At 39.0% G+C, this 24,887-nt stretch overlaps 1 protein-coding gene across 3 annotated transcripts; it reads left to right on the top strand.

The window, feature by feature from the left end:
- Positions 1 to 2,707: 2,707 nt before the first annotated feature.
- EBAG9 (estrogen receptor binding site associated antigen 9) lies at positions 2,708 to 22,181 on the top strand. 3 transcript variants are annotated; one of them, XM_055704641.1, is made up of 8 exons: positions 2,708 to 2,846; positions 8,875 to 9,049; positions 9,960 to 10,057; positions 13,377 to 13,455; positions 13,658 to 13,816; positions 15,175 to 15,282; positions 16,310 to 16,401; positions 21,643 to 22,181. In XM_055704641.1, the coding sequence occupies exons 3-8, from the start codon at positions 9,975 to 9,977 to the stop codon at positions 21,761 to 21,763; spliced, it is 642 nt and encodes a 213-aa protein (XP_055560616.1). In that variant the 5' UTR covers positions 2,708 to 2,846; positions 8,875 to 9,049; positions 9,960 to 9,974; the 3' UTR covers positions 21,764 to 22,181. The 3 variants fall into 3 exon arrangements, with proteins under 3 accessions (XP_055560616.1, XP_055560615.1, XP_005431863.1); XM_055704640.1 differs by lacking the exon at positions 8,875 to 9,049; XM_005431806.4 differs by lacking the exon at positions 2,708 to 2,846 and having other exon boundaries at positions 8,872 to 9,049.
- Positions 22,182 to 24,887: the final 2,706 nt, after the last annotated feature.

Genomic DNA, 24,887 nt, shown 5'->3' with positions numbered 1-24,887 from the left:
TCACACACACTAGGACACACATTTGCCTAAACTTAGGCAAACTTTTTTGACAGTACTTAGATTTTATGAAAAATAGCTGGATAGGAATACTGCAAAGGAATAGAAAATGTATCTAATGATGGAACTTCTCCATCTCATCTAGAGTTTCAGGACAGTTAACGATGAAATTTCAAAGAGCAGAATATTAATTTGTAGCAGCAGTATAGACATTTACTTCTGAATTTTATAGTAAAAACCTGCAATTTTTCTGTGGTTGAAATTATAAAAACTTTATTTTGACCAGAATCAAACACTTGTTGAGGGTAAAATCTCTTCTGCAAATGTCAAGCTCAAGTTACTGCACAATTCAACAGGACTGTAACTGAGGAAAAGTACACTTAGATAAAAAAGCTATTCATAGCTTTAACAAATTACTGAACAGTGAGAGAGCACACAAATAAATGAAGTGCATATACCAGAGGAAGAGGAATTCATATCGAAAGAGGGACTGTTTCCCTTTTATAGACAGAATGACATTATTACATAGAAACATGAACATATTGGGATGGCAACTATCCAGTGGCTGAGGTAGAAATTGCTTTAGATGTAAAGACATGACACTAGCAAGCTTGCAAATTGTCAGGTGAGGTGATTGGTATTTGTAATACCTAACACCTGTAAAAGAAAATTAAAAGCACTAAAAAAAAAAGAAAGTAGTTCCCTAATAAACTTTATTAGTTTACTGTAGCAGTACTACATTTGCTGTGGCAATGAAATATCTAAGATTTAAGAAGATCTCTTTGGGAAAACTAATTGATCCAAAGGAATCCAAGTTAAAAACTTAAGAGGTAAGGGTTAATGACATTTTTGAACAGAGAAGTATTTATGCTTGCAAAATTTCTTTTAGAAATTTTGTTTATATTATTCCTAAATTTGAAATTGCAGAATTATGTTTTTATGAAGACAGTTATTTTTCATTAGTGATCTGCCAGTTTCCAGTTTTTTTACCCATTAATGTAACAGACACACACAGGTCTGTTGTGCACTTAGGAGGACAGTGTGGGTGAGCCACTCTGGCAGTATTTATATTAAGTATGTATGTTTATATGCATATTTTGAAATGTTTCATTCTCACTGTGGCATATTTCCTATTGAGTATATAGTCTATTAAGCCAAAACCTGAACGTGTCCTTGAAGGAAATGTCACTAGCTTTCTTCATAACCTGACCACCCCTAGTGTGCCACGTTTGCAGTTTTGCTTTTATGGGTAAATGCAGATGAAGATTATTTTCCAGTTGCTGCTTTAGTCAGAAAAGTATTCTGAAAGGTGTTACACTTTCAAAATCATAATCAAAAGGTGCTACACAAATAGTTTTGAAATGGTGCTTAAACTTAAAACCAGCATTGCATATATTTTCTCTTATTGAAGGCAGGTTCTGCAGAAACAAGGGTGTCAGTCCCCACCTGAGCAACACCATAGCAGTGCTGCCTTTCAGCTTGGCCACAGCTGACTCCCTGTGGACTCTATTGATTCTGGACTAGCAGACTGACTCTCTAGTTTATCCTCAGATCTGCCTCATCACCAGAGGCCTGCCTGACAGTCTGGAGTCTGAGCTGCCTGAGCCTGCCCTGCTCGGGTCCTGGTTGGTAAGGCCCCTGCCATGCTGCCAGCCACATCATGCTCTGCTTCTTGTCCCTTTGGGGCCTGCTTCCTGATCGAGAGTTGTGGAAATCCAGTTACAGTGTCTGTCAGGACATGGGAAGAGGGAAACAAAAGATCCCTGTGTGTTACCAGTGGCTCCTGACAAAAGCCATTCTCCCAGCATCCATCTCCTCACTGCCTGAACCAACAGTCCAGAAAACAGTGGCTAGCGTGTTATCTGTACTGGCGTAACGGGAGGCCTTTAAGGGAAGATATTTTAAAAGAGTAGAAAGAACTGGGTGGTGTGGTTTGCAGTTCAAGGGACTTTTTATCAGCACTGCCTTAGAAGTTGGACTGGCCTCCCAGCGAGAGAAGTGGACAAAGTCTCCCTTCACCTCATCTACGGAGGCTGTCAAATGCAACTAGGGGTATATGCAGAGCTCTGGAAAATCTTACATTACTTATTATCTCCCTCCTTCCCTTTTCTGAGCATCAGCAGTGAATCAATACACCATACAGAGAGGCCGGCCAGTTAAATGCACAGGCACCTTTTGAAGCATCCGAGTGAACAAACTGCCACACTGGCAAGGCCCACTGCCAGCTGAGGCTACACCCTGTCAGAACCTACTTCAGCATTTTTTTTTAGTAGGTTCCAGATTTACAGCTCAAAATCCAGCCAACCACATCGGAATACCTCTACAACAGACACTACAGACCAAGGCTTATTTGTCATAGCTCCCCGAAGTGACAAAACGCCCAGCTCAGGGTGCCCCGGGGCCAGGCGGCCGCAGCGGGCGGGAAGCGAGCAGCCTTCCTCGGGCCGCGGCGGGGCAGGAGGGCGGGAGAGGCTGGAGGCTGCCGGCGGGGCGGGCCCTGGGGCAGTCCTGCGGGCCCGCGCTGTGTTCCGAGCGCTGTCCCCGCAGGGAGGCCACGTCAACCCGGCGCGGCGCCTCGGCAGCCGCCGTCCCCGCAGCATTGGCTGGGCGGTAGCCGCGGGCCTAGGCGCGAGCGCCGGTTGGCGGCGCGAGGGGAAGAGGCGCGGCCGGAAGGGGCGGGCCCGTCTCCCGGGTGACAGGAGGCCGAGATGGCGGCGCGGGAGGCGGCGGCGAGGTGGTGCGCGCCTGGCTTTGAATGAGGGGCGGCCGGCGAGCGCGGAGGCTGCGGGAGCGGCCGCCTCGGCCCCTGGCGCCCCGCGCCCCACGAAGAGCCCTTCCCCGCGAGGCAGGTGAGCGGGGAGGGCCGCTTCCTTCACCGCCGGGTGCCTGCTTCCGTCTCGCCTCGCCTCGGGGCGGCGGGGCAGGGGGCTCGGCCTCAGCGCCATCCCACGGCGGGGTAGGCCCCGGTGGAGCTCCCTCAGTAACACCCCCGCCCCGCGCCCCTCCGCGCTCGGGGGCACCCCGTTCCCGGGGCGCTGTGGCCGCCGGCCCCTGCCCCGCGGCCCTAGCCCAGCGGCCCTAGCCCCGCGGCAGGCCTGCCCGGCCGGCTCCGGCAGCGCGGTGCCCGCGGCCGCCCCTTGGCTGTGGCGGGGGGGCGGGAATTTCACGGGCGGGGAAAAACACGAAGTGACCGCCTAGTAGGTTGGCGGTGTTTGTGGACGTGGAGGCTTGGCGCCCTGTGGAAAAGGATGGAGGCGAGGAGGGGCACGTTCTGTCAGAGCTGGCAGATTTAAGCTTTTTTTTGTGTGTGTTTCAAAGGGCTCTGTGGGACCACACTGCGTGGGGTTACCTAGTCTGAAATTTTTCTTTGTTCTTGCTGACTGACAAATTGTGTAAAACTTTATGGGAAAGTTGCTTAGCATGCATTTACAGACTTAAGAATCTCTAATAGGTCACAGAAAACTTAAGTACTACCATCTGGCTTCAGCGCTGTCTCTAATAATGCTCAAGCCTGGACTGCTCTGTAGAATGGTGGGGCACTACTTCATGGTCATGAATTCACAATGTAAGTGCCTCAGTTGCACATTTAATGAAAAATAGTATAGCTTGCTGCTTTATAGGCCTTCTGAATAATCTCGAAATACAGATATGCCCTGTAGAGATTTCATTAAGCTCTCTTGCACAGCATGTCTTGCAGTGTATCTTGATTGAAAATAGCTGGTGCTTGTTGAGACTATGGATGTTGCAAGATGATTTTGTAGTAGTAGCAATGAGAGTGTGTTAATTTGTTGGCTTTCCACGTAGCTACAGATAACTTTAGTCCAGGATGAGTAACAAGCACTGAAACAGAACTGAGTTCTCTTGAACTCTGGTTCTGTGTCAAGAACTTGGCCAGTGTTATGAACTGAGTTACATGAATTAATGTGTTATGTCAAAGATTTCTTGCAAATGTGAACAGAGTTGTGGTGTAGTATCACAGAATTGCATGACTCCAATCTTTGTGTTCTGTATGCTGGTTTTCAGAAGGCAGTAGTATATATAGATAATGAATTGTCAAAGAATGACTGTGACTAGTCGGTGGATGTAAACTTTCTCTTTTAATTAACATTGCCTTGAAAAGTAGAAATAATTTTAATTCAGAACAGAAGGCCTCAAGAGTTCACATTAACAAGATTGGAATTATTTTCTTGGAGAGGCAGGGGTGGGATGAGGTGGTATTACTATAGAAGTTTTATGGCTCTAGGAGTAGCATGTTTAAAAAAAAAAAATCGGAAAATCTATGTGTCATAAAACAGAGTGTTGGGTGTCTAGGAATAACTTGGGAGTCACCAGCATGCATCAGTTTTTACTGCCTTTAGTCAGAAAGATGAACATTCAATCTTCTGCAGCCTCTGATACTCTTGAAATCTCTTCCTGGTTTTGAGCACCATGGATGACTTAACTCACTCTCATAAATCATAGGCAGGGTAGTCTTCCCTCCCAGCTACCTCAAAACAGCCTAGTTAGGGTGCTTGCATGGAAAGCTGGAGCATTAGTATTGAAACTACAATACCTGTTACGGACATTCCCCAACCACCTTGCCTCCTGTCTTCCCTTTGGATTCTGCTCCTCTCTCTACTGCCATAGTAGCATGGCTTCAAGGTTCAGTCATGTTGCAATTTAACCTATTCCTTTATCAAACTCAGTGGTAAAGGCATTGACCTGCTAAGTTTTTTCCTCCTCCCCAAGTGTTCCCAATGTTATGTTTCTATATAAAGTGATTGGAAAAAATGAAAAACAAAAAAACCCCCACCAAAATCAACCAGGAAGAAGGGAGTGGAACCTCCTTGTTAAGTGACAGAATCTTTGTTGCTGTCTCTGAAATGCAGGAGATGCTGGTTGTGTCTTTCAATACCTGACTGAATGCTGTCCTGAATCATTACTTTGCCTAAAATACAGAATATCTTTGTGCATCTTGTAATGTATGTGATTTAGAGGAGGGTTTGTGTGCTTGAAAATAAAAAGGGTTTTTAGCTCTATCTACTAATCTTCATAAGATTTCATCTCCCTAAAAACCTACGTGGGCATCTTCAGATTGATGTGGCCATTCTACTTTTGTAAAGTTTCATACAAAATGAGCTTTTAAGAAATCAGATCCTTGCCGCTGAAACTTTGGACTAATCTTACGGTACTTCCTAGGGTTTTATCAGCTGTTCTAGTGAAAACATACTGGTTTGGTGGTGCTTTTATGGAGTTTTGGTGCTGACATATGTAAGCACTCAAGGCCACATGAAGTTTTTTGTACTAGGAAATGGACTACTCATTTTGCTTTAGAAAAGTGATGCTTTTCTTGTGGCTAATTATGTAAATACGTAGTTGGCAGGGAACCTTTCAATTTCAGAGAAGTTATTTTTAGTCTTGATTTAGGTGCCATCCTTTGGCTTTTTAGCTCACTGTGTTTAATATAAGTTAAACTCACTGCTTCCAAGTTGTCTTCATGTATTCATTCCAGAGTCACAGATGAGCTGATGTGAAAGAAAATGATCAGTTCACAAAGCACTGATAATTCAAGGCAGAAAATCCATTTTGAAGATGGTGATATCTAGAGAAACTGCACTGTAGAGGAACAGAGGAGCGCAGGATAGGTGCTCTAATACAAGTATTTTGACATCTTTTTCACTGGCCGTAGGAGGTGAGTTCACTAGGAGAAAACAAGTCTCTAAAGCTATTTTAGTGCCACAAAGTGACTTTATTTTAGAATCAGCTTTGTCTCTTGAAATACTGTTTAGGTGGTGTTTGTATGTGCAATTAGATATAAAAGAGGTCAGTTGAGGTGGCATGTGCTTGTTGTGCAGTGATGGCCAGTGAGAGTCTTGCTTGTTGCACCATAGTTGACTAATTCAGGTGGACTGTGCATGCTGTGGATAATTTGCTGGCTAGTGTTAGTGAAGTCAGAGGTGCCAGGAGTTCGAATAAACCACTGCTGCAAGGTGAAAGCAATGTTAAAATGTTCGAGTTCAATGAACTTATAGGCTTTCCCCTCCCTTCACTATATTTCCTTTATGGATTCATAAGATGGTTTTGGGGATAAGTTGCCTCATTCTTCTGACTTGTGTCTAATGTGTTTAACCTCCTGCTGCTGCCATGCTTTAATAATTTCTGTGCTCATCTCCTGTATGAGCAACTGATGTGACTTCTTAGCCGTAGAAGGCAGTATGAGCTATGAAAGTCAAACTCCAGCTAAATTTGGTGTCTGTTACAAAATTGTTGCATTGACTGCTAGAATTAATTAAGATTCATGTCCTGATTTGTTTGTTTATTTATATCTGTTGTAATGGAACTTAAAAGTTCAGTTGACAGTAAGTCTGATAAATGTAATACATTAGAAGCAATCTCAATAATGGGAGAAGGAAACTTCTATGCCATTCTACAAATGGGAGACTGGGGCATGCTATGCACAAGAGTATATCAGGCTGACAGCTCTATCAGACTTTCTGAATTCTAGTCCAGTGTTTCACCTTTGCCTCCATTAAGAAATGTTCTAGATTTCTTGCTGGAGCACTGGCACTTTGTATTGTAACTGTGCCATCCTATATCATAGTTGGCTGCCGATATAATTGTAGTTCCTTTTGGTATTGATTATCAAGGAGAACAAAGGGAAGAAAGGAAGGTTATGGCTCTGCCATTTAGCATTGCACTGTTCAGTATTTTTTCCTATTCATGAGTTAAGGAAGATACATGGCTGTGTGTCTTTCCAGTGTTTGAGAAAGATGGACAAGAAAAGAATGAACACTTTGTTTCAATTAACAAATTTAATGTAATGCTATCAGGTGAATTGAGTTTGCAGTGAACTTGGGAAATACTAGAGTTCCATTTATACAATTGCTTTGGAACATGAAATTATTTACCTTTGAGAAAATCAGTTAACTTAAAAAAGAAACCCAAACAAACCCACCCCCAAACAAACAAAATCCCCAAAGGCACAACCACCCCCCTCAAAACCATTAGCTAACCTTTAACTTTTCTTTTTGGGTAATGCTATCCTTAGAGCAGCAATGCAAATGTTTCAAGTACTCTTTCAGACACTGGGGAGAATGCTTGACTTGTGCTAATCTTGAGCTAGTAATTGGTTCAAGATTCTGTTTTAAACAGCTTTTAGCATATTATGTCATATGTTAATTAGCAGTATTAAAACTAGATACACTGGTGAAAGTGCTTTTTAAAGGTGGATGATTGCTAATACTACTATGGCTAGCTATTAGTGTATTGTTGCCCAAACTGATTGTACACTACAGATTGTCAGGTGTACAGAGCTTAACTTAATTGGGAAAACTGCAATCAAAACTCAGAAAAGAGGCAGGCAAAACAGTACTTACTGTCTTAAAGGGTCTAGCGCTGCCACAGTTGAAGTGAAATGTAGCTCTAACACAAATATGTTATGTGTTTGTGTGTGTGTGTCTCATAACTGAAATTTTTGCATGACAGATAGAAAGTGGAGAGAGACAAGTTACCTGATTGTTACAGAGCATGATAATGGCTATTGAACCCTGCCAAACAGGCATACTGGTGATATTGGAAGTGTAATCACTCATGTATAGGAATGACATGGGAGAAATGGATTAACTTCTGGTGGCTAACTTCACAAGCTTGCAAGCCAAACTTCTTGTGGATTCTGGTGTTTAACTTTGCATTGAAAGGTCAGTACAGTATACAATTTGATATATGAAAAATGGAGATGAGCTGAAAAACTGGGGATTTATATACACACATACATACATATATACATATGTAACTGACACTTCAACATTGTTTTGGTTTCAGTTTTGTGCTTAAGTAGTAAACTTCCCAGTCCTTTGAATTTAGGCTTTGGTAGACTCTGAAAAAATAACATTGAGCGTGCAGAAGTTTTTCAGTAATGGTTGCTTTGTAAAACAGCCTTTTCGGTCAAGTTTGGTTTTTAATTTAAGATCTGTCTAGACTGTGGCAGTTAGGTAGGATAAAGAGTAGGGATTTTCGACTCTGCCCCCAAGCTGATAGAAAAGTGAATTCTGTTAGAGTGGAGTGAGCTTCTAAACAAGCTTCCTTTCAGAAAAGATGTATCTTTGTTCTCATTTCAGCAGGTCAGCTGTTCTTGATACCTTAAATCTCAGGTAAATGGCTTCTAGCTGACTCTTAACAGCATCTTTCACCAATTCAGTGTTGGTTTTATTTCTACCTTTAGAGCAAAGAACTGTCCATCTAGTTACTATCCACTGTTGTTTCACTAACTTCCACTAGTTCTGCATCCTTCACATTCTTGACTGATGCATTCTCCTGTCACCTAGATATTGTCAAAATTGGTTAGGAATACTGTCCAGGAGGTTAGGAAGTGCTTGAGCACAATATGAAATTATAGTCTTGTCTTTAAAAGCTAGGCATGTTGTACTGCTCTTGCTTCTTTGTAGGAGGTTTGACTGTTGCCTTTTCCTGTTAGATGATGAGCCCATTTAATACCCACTCTTGTGTAAGGTTGTCTATGTTTTTAAGTCTCCCATGAAATGAGATTAAGACAATGCTAGTGTTGAAGTAGAGGTGAAATGTGTCCTATTAGGCCTTTCTCCTGAGCCGCAGCTTAGTAGTGCGATCTGTAATTTGGTCTGTAATTTGGCAATTACTCATTGATGTAAGCCTTCCATTTTAGGGTAATAAGGGCCTGTTTGTTTAATAGCCACCTTGTATGATTTTTGCAGTGGCAGACATTCCTAATCTGAACCATATGTGAAGCAATATCTCCAGTACTATATTACTGCAGTGTTTAGTACTAGTTATATTATCTAGCAAATGAGCACCAATAAAAAATAAATCTAAGCTCCATGAAGCTCACAAATCCCATTATGTACTTTTTAATAAAATTCTCAGGGCAGTATTGGAGCAGCCTACCTAATGATCCACCTTCCTGACTCTTCCTAACTTAAAGCCTGGAACATAAAAGGTGATTTAAATGCCATAGCGTATTTGAAATCAAGCTGTCCTTCCATGGAATACTCATGGCCTGAGGAAATGTCACAGGGCTGCCTTCTCTTCTCACCAGGAGGTATGTTAAACTTGTAACAAAAAGTGTTAACGAGTGTAGATGTATACAATGAAAAGCTCTTTGTGAAGTCTAACCTCTTATTCTTTATTCTGAGATCTTCACCTGTAGAAGAGAGAAAAGGGATTCTTGAATTATAGCAGATCATCCTGACTCAGTCTGTATCTATGTGAGGGGATCTTTTGGAATAATGTGATATTCTGAGTATAAATTCCCTGGATTATCAAATTGATACTGAAAAATAGCTGCCAACATCTGTGGCTTCAGCCAAACACAATTTTTTTTTTCTTGGCTGGGTTTCCTAGCATGGCATAGGAATATTGATAGATCTAGGGGTTAACTGGTGCTGTAGTGCACACACGATGAAGTCTTTGCTGGTTTTTTTTTCAGTGAGACTACTAAAATAAATAATATTTGTTTTCATCATACATTTCCATCAAAATGGAAGCTAAATTTAAATGGCCAATTTTGTTTTTTAGCTTAGTGACTAAATTTATTATTTGTATATGCAAGACTTGCTCAAGCAAATGTGAGCTTCTTTCTGATGATTATTCTGTTCATACTTTTCATTGCTGGTGTTCAATGCCATTGTTAGTGTCTAAAACAGGTCAGCTGTAGTCACTGCAGTTGATTTACCTGCACTTCCCTTTTAGAAGTATCTTGAACTGTGACTTTACCTATGATTATGTGCTATTTCTCTAAAGGCTGTATACATTAGATACTTGTGTTACTTACATCAGTGAAATGTGCTGATAGTAGACAGGTAGTGTTTTTGTTCCTGGTACCTCCTTTCTTGTCTTGCATTAATACAGTTTCACAGAAAACTCCTTGCTTATCAGCAGCTAAGGAAATTGACTTTAAGAACTATGTAAAGATGTATAATCCTCTACACCTAACTTTTTTTCTTTTGCAGGAAGGGTTTCCCACCATGGCCATAACACAGTTTCGACTCTTTAAAATCTGTACTTGCCTGGCAGCAGTGCTTTCTTTCATTAAAAAGTTAATATGCAGGTAAACATGTCTTTTGGTTATCTTTTAATTTTTAATTGCAGGTTCTTGCACTTCTTTCCTTCTCTCAACACTCACCCAGCACTTTTCCCCGTTCTGATTTTACTAATGGCAAAATGATAAGCCAGATAAAAACTTAAGTCAAATTCATTCTTTAATCTGTATGTTCCCTCAGAGTTAAAAAGTCTACGTAGTACAGTTGTGAGTGTATTTTGTGGTATGATAGCTCTAATGGGGAGTGTTTTCTAAACAGCTGTGACAGGGTTTTTGCCTTTTAGAACTATTCTGTGTCTAACTTTAAGAAAAATTGTTCTCTGCTTTTTCTAGAAGTACTTGGCAAGTGATATTTTGTTTAAGAGATACAGTTAACGGTAGCATCCACCCAGTCATCAGTCAGAAGGCTTTCATTATAGAAGTGATTCTTATCCTGCTTTGTCAAGAAGCAGTTGCCTGAGACTTCAGGTTCTTCTACCTACTGAAGGTTCTTTGATTCTTTCAGAAGTTTGGAGAACAGTAATTAAAGTTCAAGGAAACTGCCTTTTTGTTTGTTTGTTTGTTTGTTAATTAACAGGACTGATTTTTTTGCTTAGTCTTGTAAGTTGTATGTAGTGTTCTTTTGAGTTGTAGGCCCGTGAACACAGCAGTGTGCCACCTAGGAGCATTCAAAAACCCATCAAGAGTTATGGTTGTATAATAGGAGAGTTCAATGGTACAGTAGCACAGTACCAGAGTTAGATCTTCTCAGCACTGTGCTGTCATACAAACTATTGCTGCTTCTTGCCACTCTTGCAGTATGTTGTTTTACATAAACAAATAGCAGTCTAGAGAAATGTATTCTACCTCTTGTGTATGATGACTACTACCTTGCCAGTGAGGTAAAGCATATGTGGTAGACACAAAGTAACTGTTTATTTCCTGTTCACCTTTACTTATTCCCGTAATAAAAGGAAGCTCTCAACTGATTGGTAAATTCACTACAGATCTAGTACAGGTTTAAAAAGATATATTTTAATGCTGCATACAACTGTGTAGATGACAACCTTAGTTCTGTGATTTGAATTCCAAATTAAATTAAGAATAGTTGCTGTTCAGTTTCTAAAAGAAGTCAAACACTTGAGTTGATGATAGCTTCTATGTTATGTTGCCCCTTCTTCTCTCGAGTGTTAAGATAGCTTTTATAAGCAGATAATTGTTTAGTAGGTGTAATGACAGTATTTTCCTCCATTATTCAACTTCTGAATTAACTAAATCCTTGAACAGCTAAGGGAGTAAAAAGTAGGAGAATTTTTCTTCTGTGAATAACAATTAGTTGAAAGAATGAAAATGTAAGATCTTTCACATAAGCAAGTCAGAGGATCAAATATGTTCAGTCCGTTAACTGCAGATGTTTCTCCTCTTGAATGTCAGCTGCAAAGCATAGCTTGACTAATTTTGTTTTCCTGTAATGCACACCTGCATGTAAGTATGCCTGTTAACCAACAAATGTGATTGAACTAAACGTGCATTTTAATTTACTTACTTAGTCTACATAGTTTTATTAGTTTTTCATTTAAACAAGCACCTGTAGAGATTGTGCAACTTTCTAGTCAACATAAACCTGACATATAGTACTAGTCATCTCTTTAGTTAGAACTTTTTTTGATAAACAACAGCCTGCCTGAATCCACTGTTTCCAGAAAATAAAAGGTGTAAGTATATGAGGTAAAACTTCATTCTGTTTAAAATCTGTAGGTATCTCTCCAGCTGAGAAATCTGGATGCTGCTAATTAGCAAGGAGAAACCAAGAATTCTTGAGGCGTTTGGCATTCAGAGCAGTGATCAATATCTAATGATGGTTGTGACAAAACTCTTGCTATAAGCATCTTGTTACCTTTGGAGAAAAAGAAGTGGAGATGTGTAGCCTTCCTTAGTACTGCCCTGCATAGCATATTCTTTCACATGTATGACAGGAGCTTTTTCCTCCCACCTTCACCCTTGTCAGTGTAATAGTTTTGGCTAGATGAGTGTTTGTTACTTGCTGGAGTCTTCTAGATCATATAAATAGGGAAATATATATAATTGCAGAAGTGTCTTTAAGTTGTACAGATCTGAAGTAGGATGTTTTCAAGTATGGGTTTCCGGTAGTCATCAACTAAATCTAGTCAGCCAGAACTGGAAGTCTCTAATGTGCTTGAGACAGCAGTGTTTTCACCTTCCTTTACCACTAAAATGTGTTGCTTTTCAGCTTAAAGGAATAGTTTCTGAAGGGGCTACAGTTAATTATATAAAGCTTGAAAATTTGGTGATAGCACCTGATCTTTTCCTAAGGAAGAATCTATTGGGCTTAAAGTAAGAAAAACAGATCTAATCACTCATCAGCATGCATCAGAGGTACTGTTACAAGCAATTCAGCTGTTCTGTGTCGATGGTAGAATGTTCTATAATAGCAAAACTAATGGGTACAAACTTCAAATTGTACTTTCCCAGTTTTATTCTCATCAGCAGTAATAAATAAAACTTAACTTTTTCTGCATAACGTCAATTACATAATTGCCTTGCTATAGGAGCTTACATTCCTTGGGGAAAACATGAGCATGAGATTGAATCTTGTGTTGTAAAGCTTTAAAATATTGTGAATGTCAGCTAAGAATATTATTGTGATCTTTGAATGCTGTCACTAAGTAAGTATGTAGGTAGTTTATTTGCAATGCATTAGTGTTTGTTTTCAGTTAAAATTATTTGATACAGTTGCTGAAATGCTTTCATTGAAACAAAATTCTTGAAGTGAGTAGATGCATGTATTAAACAGAAACCATTGACTTGTGTAACCTTGTACTAACTGTTTAGACTTTGAAAAAGTGCTTCAGGGGGACTTCCAAATCAAGCAGCTCAGAAAGTGGTTTGTTAGACACAGCTTAGCATCTAAGACAAGTAGAAACATTTTTCAGTTTGCGGTAGAAATGGTTATCTGTGGACAAATGTAAATTGATAGTGTTTGCTTCACAAGCACTGACAATCTAAAAATTGTAACTGACTGTATGCAGTTAACGGAGTTAATTTGTCCATTTTCATATTTCTTAGAGTTGCTTCTCCTCTATTTCCACTGGAGTTTGAAAAAAAATTATGCTTTTTGAAATTTTTGTGAACACTGTTTAAAATCATGATGAAACTCCTTTGTTTAGCACACTTGTACTGGCAGTAGTTAAAAATAAGGTAGTTGAAGCAGTTAATGTTTTAGGCATGACTATTTTCAGTAGCGCTGTTCTCAGACTTGCTTTTTGTTTTTTTTAAACTTAGTGCTCATGTTTTCAGAGCTTGGAGGAATCCTACATTTTTCTTTCAGGTCTGGAAGAGGGAGAAAGTTAAGTGGAGACCAAATAACTTTGCCAACGACAGTGGATTATTCATCTGTTCCTAAACAGGTAATTGCTTAAGTGGCAGGTCACTTAATAAGTAATCGCTTAACAGAGTGATTATGCCAGTCCTGCAACAGGTTTGGTATATATCTTAGAATATTATGAGGTATGCCACATAATATTAATATCTTATAAGTATCTTAGCAAGATATAAAGACAAGTTTTTACTTGCAGATAATATTAATTTGTACTGTATACTTCTATTCAGCCTGAAGTGGAAGACTGGTCTTCATGGGATGAAGATGCACCTACCAGTGTGAAGATTGAGGGTGGCAATGGTAATGTGGCTGCTCAGCAAAATCCTTTGGAACAAATGGAACCTGATTATTTCAAAGATATGACACCAACCATAAGAAAAACTCAAAAAGTAAGTATTAGACTTTCCAAATACACTTACAGAGAGTTTTCCTTGCTTTAAAATAGGCTATAAGTAAATTGGCAACTTATGAAAGATGCTGCTGGTAAAACTGTTTCCTATTGACATGAGAATAGGTGCTGATGTGTAGTTTAACATGTCCTGTTAAAAGTACTCTTTGAGATCTTCATGAATGTGATGCTAGTTCATGTTTACATCTTCAGTTTTAATGTTAATGGTAACTGATGAATAATTCCTTAGTCTGAAGTGTCTGGGAAGCATAATGGAAGGACTCTCAAGTCTCTTTTAATTCTGAAAATGGAACCACTGCACTAAGGTACTTGTGTTCATACCCTTCCATTATTTGAACAGAGACATTATGTCCTGCTCTACTTAAGTTTGAGGTAGCAGCACTGGTTTCAGAAAACAGTGGTTATTTGTTTCACCAAGTTATACTGGGGAGGCTGGAATTGGAGAGCTGATATTTCAAAATAGGTCTTCAAATATCTATTTTTATTATGGAGGCAAGACAGAAGGCCATATCCACAAGAGCATCAATGCCATAAATAAATGCTGATTAAACTGATGGTAATTGCAAGTTTTGTTTCTATGTGGAAATCTTCCAGCTGCATACTTGCAGGGCTCTGAGTCAAGTAGAAAACTTTTTTCACAACAAAGGCAGTCACGTACTGGAGCAGGTTGCCAGAGAGGTTGTGCAGGCTCCACCTCTGGAAGTTTTCAAGACCCAGGTGGATAAGCCCTGAATACTCTCGTCAGCCTCAGAGCTGACAGGGCTTTGAGGAAGATGCTGGATTACAGACTTCCTGAGGCCCCTTTCAATCTGAATCTTCCTGTAGTCCTAGGAACTGGAGAAGATACTGGGGTCACTTCTGTACCTCTAGGATCTGCAGTATTCTGTGTACTGAATTTTTTCTAAGGATTTTGATCTTTAAAAATCTGGGGAGCAGAGGAGGACTGGGGAAAGATAGATTTCTTCTTTTGTCCAATGACATTTTTTGTCTATTAGAATGAGCTTCAGGTTCAGAACGAAACTCGAAGAGTCCATGCTGTTTGAATACAGTGTACTGGGTTTGGTTTAAATGTAGCTCTAGGGGTGACTGCAGGCACCATGAAGGATGACGTCCAGAACCTGAACAGGTTTGAGACAAAGTGCAGTGTTGTGTAGCTACCTTCACAGGCACAGAGTTCTATGACCACCAAGGAATCTGTGCAGTACTTTGACTTAACAAAGTATTTGTAAAATATTTTTTTTATTTGAAAATACATAATTTTAAAAATATAAATTATATATAAAAAAACTTTGGCAAAGTACTTTGACTCTTTGTTCCTTTTTTTATATATATTTTCAGATAGTTATTAAAAAACGAGAACCTCTAAATTTTGGGATTCCAGAGGGAAACACAGGATTTTCTAGCAGATTAGCAGCTACACAAGATATTCCTTTTATTCACCAGTCTGTAAGTATGCTCTAAGTATGGATCTTATATTTGATAGTTAAATGGCTGTTCTGTAGGAGAAAGAATAGTCTAACATGTGCATTGTGGGGAGGAAGAGGAATAGTTATGAAATAATATAAATCCGTTTCAAATTGAGTATTTGATGCAAAGCAATGAACTTGTTAGTCTAATTTTAACTGACATTCTATGGAGAGACTTAACAGATCAGTGATAAAAAGGTAAGAAGCTTCCAAACACTTGAACACTTGCAAATTTTTTAAAGCAAAGGACCGTACTTTTTGTGTACTTGGATTCTATGTGATAATTTTATTGGGTTTTTTGGTGCGTTGCATGGTTTGTTTGTTTGTTTGTTTTTCTTTTAAGGCTCGGGGTTACGTTTGCTTTATTACCTTGGACCCATTTTTAATTTTCTGCTTATCCCTTCCTTTCTGGAGGGATTGTATTCTAACAGCCTCCTAATTTTTGCTCTTTAGCCTTTGAAAAAATAGTCTAGTGACCTAATGGCCTGGCTGTTTATAGGGCTTGCTTTCCCTCCCTTCCCTTTTGCCTCCCTTACCAGTGCTTCTGCTTTGATTAATGTAGTGCACAGTGGCGTTTAGGCAGAAAGCAGTGCAGAATGGTCATTCCTTAGAATGTTCATGTGAAAATAATTCAGGAAAAGACATCTAGTGGTTGAAAGCAGCCACTCAAGTGACATTGGGTACACAGACATGTGGATGTACATATTGATTTGTCCATGCAACTTCCAGAAATCTCTTACACTATCTACTCATTTCATCTGCTCAATTTATCTTCTTCTTCCTAAAAATGCACTCCAGAACTTTCTTCCTTCCTTTGTTACCCACCAATAGAATCCAAAAATACCTCCCAACAATTAACTGGAAAAATTAGAGCAGGGGAAAATGCATAGACAATAAGCTGAGAAGTACTGTCATATCTTAAATATTTCTGGAATTCTGAAGCATTAAGGATAAAAATGTGTTGTATCTAATTTTTCTATGTGCTTAGTGCTTCTCTTTTGTTTCAGCCTGAACTGGGAGACTTGGATACTTGGCAAGAAAATACTAATGCCTGGGAAGAAGAGGAAGATGCTGCCTGGCAGGCAGAAGAAGTTCTTAGGTAACTAGAAAATAATGTAACACCATGTAAACTTTTTGCATGTAAAAGAATCAAATACAGGTTCGTTTGTTGTAACACCTTTTGCTAAGTGCTAAGAATTGTTAAATAATTCTTAAGACAAATTATTTTTATACATCTAATTATGTATCTGGTACTTGGCAGAATATATTTTGGATCTAATTGGTACAGTAAATGAGATAATAGGGGAAATCTGAGAATCACTGGAACATTGGAACAACGTTACCCACTCCCCCTTCCAAAAAAAAAAAGCCACAAAAAAACCCCTGAACCCGAAAAAACAGCAACCAACCGACAAAGCAACTCAAACAATGTGTGTCCCCCAACCTCAACAATTTATTGTATACAAATAACATGTTTCAACTTGATCAAGTAAAATACCACTGGATGTCCTTATAAAAAGGATCATCATAGCAATGTGCTGTAAAGTAAAACCAGCTCAGAATAAAGGTGATGTGATAAACATGTTCTTGGAATCTGTGTAGGGACTATGCTTTTCCAGCTAACTTAACTAAACTAGCTGATAAGGCTTGAATGTAAAATCACTGTCTTGCACAAAGTTAGCGTGAATACTTCATTTGTTCCATTTGTAGGGTTTTTTTCCCCTCTTAACACAAGGAAGGAGTATGGAGGGTAAAGAGATGCAGATTGAGTTTAAGTTAATCACATCCAATGGCTTCAATTGGCAGTGACTTACATTAACCTGCTTCATTTCAAGGTTTTATCAAACTTTTAATTACTTGCTAGATCATCAGATAACCTGCCTTAGATGGCTCCAGCTTCCGAAATGCTCTTGTTCTGCTCACAAAATCACAAATACATGGTTTAAGTGGGACAATAGTGATAATATGAAATAAGGACGTGATATATTAAAAAAATCATTCTAGAACTGTGAATCTTTAAAGGAAAAATATTTTTGCAAAAAAAAAGATGATTCTGGTCAACTATTTATTGTAATATTTGGGAAAATCTACTTTTTCAATCAGTAGAAAGAAGGCAGTCACCAGCACACTTTTGATGCATTAATGATAGCTAATGAATTCAATCAATTCTAATTCTCTCAACCTTGCTCTGCAGCAGCTTAATATGTGAGAATAGGGTTGTAATACAAATATTTTCGTAAACTTAATCAGATACCTTTGTGTGTACATTCTGGTCAGTGTCTTGCATTTTTTTCTTTTTTTAACTTCAATACTGAAACTGGTTTAGGTTTTGTCTTTCAATGATGTATCACAGAAGTACAAGCTTTGTTGTATGAATGATGTGCCTTTGGGCTGGTTTTATTCCAGGGAGAGTACCTTTACCCGTAAATAATATTGATAGGCTCAGGAAGATATTTAATCTCTAAAGTGCAATCTAGTGAGACTTAATCTATGATGCACTAGACAAAGAAAATGAAAGGCAATGAAAGATACTGCTTTTTTTGAACTGAGAAATGAAACAAACTGCAGAGGCCACATTGTACTTTACTTAACCCTTGCCACATTCCATTACAGATGTTTTTAGGACTATGAAAAGAAGTACTCAAACTTTCCAAAGCAGGGATTTATCTTAAAAAAATTAGCTACTAAAAATAAGCTGGTGTGTGCATATGCCAGTTTACTTCTGGAGCATAAAATTTGTGTAGTAGATACTTCCAGGATGGTCAAAGGTATATTGTGTGCCGATTGTCAGATTCATGCTCTAGAACATGTAGTAAAAGATCCTTCTTTCTTACTTATGAGGTGATAGCAGTGGAGTTTTCCCACAAAATCCATTTTTCAGAGTGTCATTTTATTTGGTTGAAGCTGTTCTGAAGATTTCAGCCTGACATTTTTATAGTTGAAAGGCTTCAGCTTAAGTGGCTGATTTTTCATAGAATTCCTTCCTGGCCTCATTAAGAAGTATCAAACTTGTTTAGAAGGGACATGTATGTGTCCAAATATTTCAAGTAAATAGAAGGAACGTGGTCAGGCCTGTAACTGTGTATTACATACTGCTTGGCCAGTTGTGAATGGCCCCCTCAGTATAACTGATGATTGTGTAAGCTGTATCCCAGTTGTGTGAAGTAAACCCTTTGTTTTATTTATAGCACATCAAATTAAATATTTTTCTGTAATTGAGGAAAGTGCTGGCTGATTTTTAGCAAGATTGATAGGAAATGCCTTCCGACTTTACAGTTTTGTTTGCAGTAGACATCTGTGGTATAATTAACATCTGACGTTTGACATAAAGCTTAAGTACAGTACTAGAGTACTTGACAGGCCTGGCTCTACAGACTAATAAGGAAGTGATCTGGCGTCTCTCCTTAATGTTATAAGACTGCGTCTTGGTCTACAAAATGACCTGAAGATTTCAGACTGCTAAATGGGGGACAAAGTCCCCCTAACCCTACAGAGCATTAATGCTGAGTGTACTCCAGCAGTGCTTTTTAAGAATGAAATGTGTGTGCAGATAAAGTAAGGATTACTCTTAGCTAGCTGTGTCTGGGTACCTTTTGATGCTCAGTTGGTATTCAGAACCGTCTGACTAGAATAATTTTTGTGTAATAATTGAGCACTGATCAATAATGCGAAAATGGGCTGTGGCCAGCTGAGTAGCAAAGAAAACTCTGTCCTGTGGCCTCTCTGGTGACTTATTGCATATGCATACCAGTTGAAACAAGCATGTATAGTAAACCAAATGCTTCCTGGAATCATAGCGTGCTGAAAGACAGTGCTGAGGTTGAAGGCTGTATTAGCTACTAGTGCCTGAGAAGTTCTTGTGGTCTGTGTTTTGGGGGGATTTTTTTTTTTTCTCCCCATTCCCCAACAGGTTCTGGACTGGAGTGCACTGAATTTTTCCAGTCAGTGATGGTTCTCTGTAATGGATGATTAATTGGATTTTGAATTAATTGAAGTTATTTAGAACTGTTTCTTCTGCAAATTGTAGATACCTATCTGCACCTTTAGACTTTCTAATACCAATGAAGTTGTTTTTGCAGTGGGAACAGTTAAGCTAAATGCTGGTGCTTTTTTAGTTGTGTTGAAGACCAAATGGTATGAAATACTTTTATTACAGTTATTCAGAAGGTGTACAGTAACAGTGTTCTGATTATAATTTGTGTTCTGCTAACCAGTGAGAGAGGTTTTTTTGAATGTAACTTGTGTTAGGAATACAAAACAAGGCTGACATCAGGAATGGATACTTTTGTGGTTTAAACAACTTACATAAATCCATCCAAACTCTGCTGAATTCCTTGCTTTGCAACCCAGAAAATGTGAGTCAGAATGGCTGAAGTTTGTCATAGGCTCTTCCTTTTACTGAAAAATGAAAATCTGAGCCTGAAATGTAATAACTTTGTTGAAAACATGCATGAAGTTTGGAATAGCGATCAATGTTTTGAATAATAGACTAAGTAAAAGAGCAATGGAAAGGTAATCACTTTGTGGTAAGCTGCTTGTTTATATTTTTTTGGTGACTTCAGTTCCTTTGAGGTGATGTGAACTTCTCTTGGGCGTAACTGAAGTCCAATAAAAGGACTCGGCCAGCAGAGGGCATGGAAGCCACTCCTCTGTGCAGTTGTGTTGAGCAGTTTATAGGGGGGAGAAGAAACGTGATCTGTGATTTTCCTCACTTCAGAATGCACATGAATAGCAGCATTGCTTCATACGCAGCATTGCTTAACACAACATGTGGCATCTTTGAACTCTACTGTCTCTATATGCTGGCTGCTGCATGTGTAGCTTCTTCCTCTCTGCATTAGTTCAGAGGTGTGGGGAATATAAGGAAATCTGATATACTGTACATTGGCAAATACTATTACTCTGCATATACAAGGCTGACAGCACTGTCAGCTATCCAGGTTTCTGGTGGAATGTAGAATAGTGGATCATGATCTCAAAAAACAGTTTGGGCTTCCATTAACTTGGGAGATAGATCCTGATGTGAATGACTAATTTCATTCTTCCATGACAGACAGCAGAGCAGCTTAATAGAGTATAGGCAAACTTCTAGCCATTAATAACCAATCAAGGGAAACCATGAAGGTATTTAATAAGCGCAGTCCATTTCCTGTCCATTACAAAGATAATACGTAGTCTTTGCACCTCAAATAATGTCTAAGTTTGTGTGCCCAGATTGTCCATAGTTGGAATCTGCCTGAGAAGGTTACTTCAGGTGATGATAGCTTTTAATTCTATTTGACACACTTTAATAAATTACCTATGCACATCCACTAGATACATTGAAAGTTAACTCCTTACTTCCATGTCAACTAGAATTCTTTATTCTCTTCTAATAAGCTTCTTTATTCTTACTGAATCTCTCTTAAATTTCACCTTTTCAACTTAATGAAGTTTCATTTTTATTTTTAAAGTCCTTATGCAAGCAACTTCGGAAATTTTTCATACTTAAACTGAATCCAAAGCAGGATGACCTCCTTATGCCATTCTATTACTACTTATGCGATACAGGATCCAGTTGTTGCCCTTGTACCATTCAGTGATATGTTCTAGCTGAAGTGGGGGAATAAAATTAATGGATTTCTGGGTTTTTTGTCCTTCACTTTAGTCAGCTATATACATACTGAAACTGGAAACTAATTTCTTGGATTCTTTGAGTTAGCAGATAGTGGTATCTGGGGTTTTATAACACTGGTAAGAATTAATGCTAAAAGGATACACAACTGAAGACTTAAATTTTTTTATTTCCTTATTTATATTTCTGCTGAACAATGGAGTACAAAACAGATGCTGAGCATGTAAAAAGGAGTATGAGAAGTTATCATCTCACCTGATCATGAGGAAAATGTAGTACTTCCCTAACAAAGAAAATAATTACTGATGCTTCTGCTGAGGGAAGGGAGGACGCAAATCAGTGTTCTAGACAAGTTGAACTATTTTGGTCTGAAATTGAAAAGATGGGTAATCTTGCTACTCAAAACATTAGCTTCTGCCCCCCTGCCTAAATAGCTCTAGGCCTTACAACTATCATGCACTCTCACTGATTTTACTTACTCTGAGTCTCAGAGAATTTAGTGGCTTTTAGATTGTAAAATAATTGAACAAATATTTCTGCCTAAGACTAGATTAATCTGAAAGGAGGACTTAACAATAAAAGAATAACTGTTCTGAGGCTAACTACAGTAGACTGAACTCTATTTTTATTAGTTATAAAAACCTATTTTTTGACAGGAACTTAAGGTAGGACATGCTGAAAATTGGATTCCTGTTATTTAGCTATTCATGTTTTCTTAACTTACAGACAACAGAAGATAGCAGAAAGGGAAAAAAGAGCAGCAGAACAACAACGAAAGAAAATGGAAAAAGAGGCCCAAAGGCTAATGAAAAAGGAACAAAATAAAATTGGTGTAAAACTGTCCTAACAGAAACCAGGCATCAGTGGCAGTGCCAGTGAAAAAGAGAATTTCAGCTCTACAACATACATATTGGTATTGATTTCAGTATTTCTAGGACTTGAAAACACTGGTTGGTTTCAATGCATTCTTCAGGTCATCTTGGAAGCCAGGATTCTCCCAAAATACCTTGAACTACAAGTAGGTGGTTCTTAAAGGAGAGAAAAAACCCCACAGAAAACCATGCCTTGATGGAATGATGTTTCCTGCAATAGTTCTATTCCAGCACCCTTCTTTGCAGCAAAAGTGATTGAACAAGGATGTTGATTGAAAGACACTCTTAATGAACAGTTCAAGCCTACAGAAAAGAATGTAAATATTCAGTGGTGGGAAATCTACTGTATTGTCTGTGCTTACCTGAAACATGTAATTAAATAGTTTTAAAGAACCCTTTGCTTCCTGCCTGGTAAAGAATGTCTACTATTGCCTTTTTATAAAAGTTTTTATGGATACTTCGGAGTTTTCCATAGGAGACCATACTGACCTGTGCAGAAAAAAATGACTTGTTATGGCGACCTGCAACTCTAAACTGGTAATCATGCTATGGTAGAGCACAAGTTACAGCCAAACACCAAAGTGGATTTTGTGTCCCTTTGTCACTTGCAGCTTCCTGTGCTACCGTGCCCATATACATGCAACACAGAAATGGCTACCAGCAGTGGCGTCACTACACAACAGTGCTGCATGCTGCTCCTTTCTTATAATGGCCGATGTCATGAATGTAGGGGAGGGATTTAATCACTTACTTTATTGGTACATTTGTATTTCTAGCAGAAATTTTACTTCCTACAGTTAGGAAAAAACCCCATCCTTATACTAACACTTGTTGCATAGTTAGTATAACTGAAAAAAAGTGTCCTCCTGTTGATAAAGCTAGTATGAAAAATCTCAGTTCAGTTAACAGCGACTTCTCAAATACATATTTTTTTTTTGTACATTTACTGTATGTGTTTACACTGAAATTCCTCTTGTAAAGTGTGCATGGTAAATATGCAGTTGAAGACAACAACACTTTAATGAAGAAGAAAAGTTTTAACATCTGCTGGAAGAAAAGGTGTATGGGAGGAGGGCAGTCTATGTGGTTCTTATGTCCAGCTCAGAGCTTCAGTGAATGCCTTTTCTGTCTTCTGTTGTGTGGATGTTATCCCTGAATTTGTGGGTTGTATGGATTTCTTGTCTTGTGACAGAGGAGTGAAGATGGCAAGTTTTATGCCTGAGACTTGTTGCCTCTGCATATAAGGAACAACAAAGTTGTTAAAGGATAGGAAGGCATGGGGAGCTATTTGACTAGATCATCCCTGCGTAGAAAAATAGAATTTTTAACTAAGTTGTAGTAGATTCTGATACAAGTTTTGCTTAAAAGGTAAGTAATTGAGAAAACAAGACAGTAAGAATTACCTTTAATGGCTTTAGTCAGGGAGAAAAGCTTTTAAAAATATTTAAGTGTGCTTGTGTTTAAAAATCTTGCAGAAATCAACTGATTTGACATAAAATTTTGGATACAAAAAGTCCTTGAAATACTAAATTATAAAATACTTTTTAGAAAGCAACACTGTGTACTGTTGCGCATATTTTCTGCACAAGTGTTCTGGCTGGAGTTGAATGGATGAACAGTGGTATGGCACGGAAATCTGCTCCTAGCTACACACCTCTAAATATCTGATGGTGGGTGGGAGAGAAGGGGAAGATCTGAATAAGCTTTAATAACAGTCCATGTCTATCCTTTTAACCCCACTGATGAAGCGAGGAGGAACAAGTTGTAATTCTTTCACTATTGGTGACACAGGGCAGAGAAACCTGATATCTATTGCCTATTTAAGGTAAAACCTGTTGGAAGCTACATCTCATCTTTTAAAAAAATTAGTGTAGTTCTTACTATTGCTATTTCTGAGACAATGTAGAATAGATGCATATAAATATTTATTAAAAATAACAAAACATGGGCTAGTTAATAAAAAGATAAAAAAGCCCTTTAATACATCATGGAAGTGTATGTTTTTTTTCAACCTTCAGCCTTTTTAAAAAATGTTTGGTGCTGCCACCTTGCACATCAGCCTCCCTGCGTCACTTTTCCCTCCCCTGTGCCATCCTGCTTTGCTGGTCTTCCTTCCTTCCTTTTGCTTTGCCTGTACTGTAGTGCAGCGGCTCTGGAGATTCATCCCATCTCCTATGCCCTGTGCTGACATAATGCCAGTGAGGATACAGTGCTCTTGGAGGTATTACTTTGCACGGTAAAAAACCATGCATTTGTATCTCATCTTTTTCCTGTGCTGTGTCTTTCCTCCTTCCTCTGTCTTGATTTTTATCCTCAACAAATGTGAAAACACTTCTGCTAAACCTTTTATGTAGCTGCTGCTCCATTAGTGGTTTTGCTGTCCGTTTGAGTTTTTTGAGGGGGTCTTGTACACCCAGTGCATACGCCTATTTTCTTGCTCTTCTGCTGCCAGAGGCTCCTTTTCCCTCTACTACTTGGCCTGTTGACTACAGAGGACTGACTTGCCAGAATGATTGAAAAATCCTTTCCTTGACTGTGCTATAGCTGTTCATGTTTGCCATGTCCTGTGTTCATTTGTCTGAAGGGTTTTGGAGCAAAATGCTGGCTTGTTGTTCTCATGTAGGATATATATAAAACTGCTTGCATTTTAGCATGTTCCTAGAGGTTAGGATTTAGGAGAGAGAGTTGATTTTGGGGGGAAAGGAAGGAGAAAGGAGTATGTAATTAGAAATTAACAGCCTTATGAGAGGGTGGACGTAAATAAAGGTGCAGTTGAATCTCTGCTGAGGAGGTGGGCAGTCCCTGAGCCTCTGTTTTTGTCAGCTTAGGGGCACGTCAGGTACCTCATAAGCTAAATATCAAAGAAAGGCTTTTTTGTTCCTGGGTTAGAAAGAAAAATTGTAATGGGATTACCAACGGGCATTGCTTCAGCCTGGGAAGGAGCTGACTTGGTTCTGATGCTATAAGCCTGAATTCAGGCACGTATCTGCTATTTCACCATTAGCCTGCGAGCTGCTTGTGCTCCCCACCTGTGTGCTTTGAGACAAGACTTTCCTGTGCAGTGTGGGTGTGGGTATGAGCATATTCTAAACTCAGGAG

This window comes from Falco cherrug, chromosome 3 (genome assembly GCF_023634085.1).
Source record: "Falco cherrug isolate bFalChe1 chromosome 3, bFalChe1.pri, whole genome shotgun sequence".
Lineage (NCBI taxonomy): Eukaryota > Metazoa > Chordata > Aves > Falconiformes > Falconidae > Falco > Falco cherrug.
The sequence above is the reverse complement of the archived record's forward strand: the minus strand, read 5'-3'. Positions and strand labels throughout refer to the sequence as shown.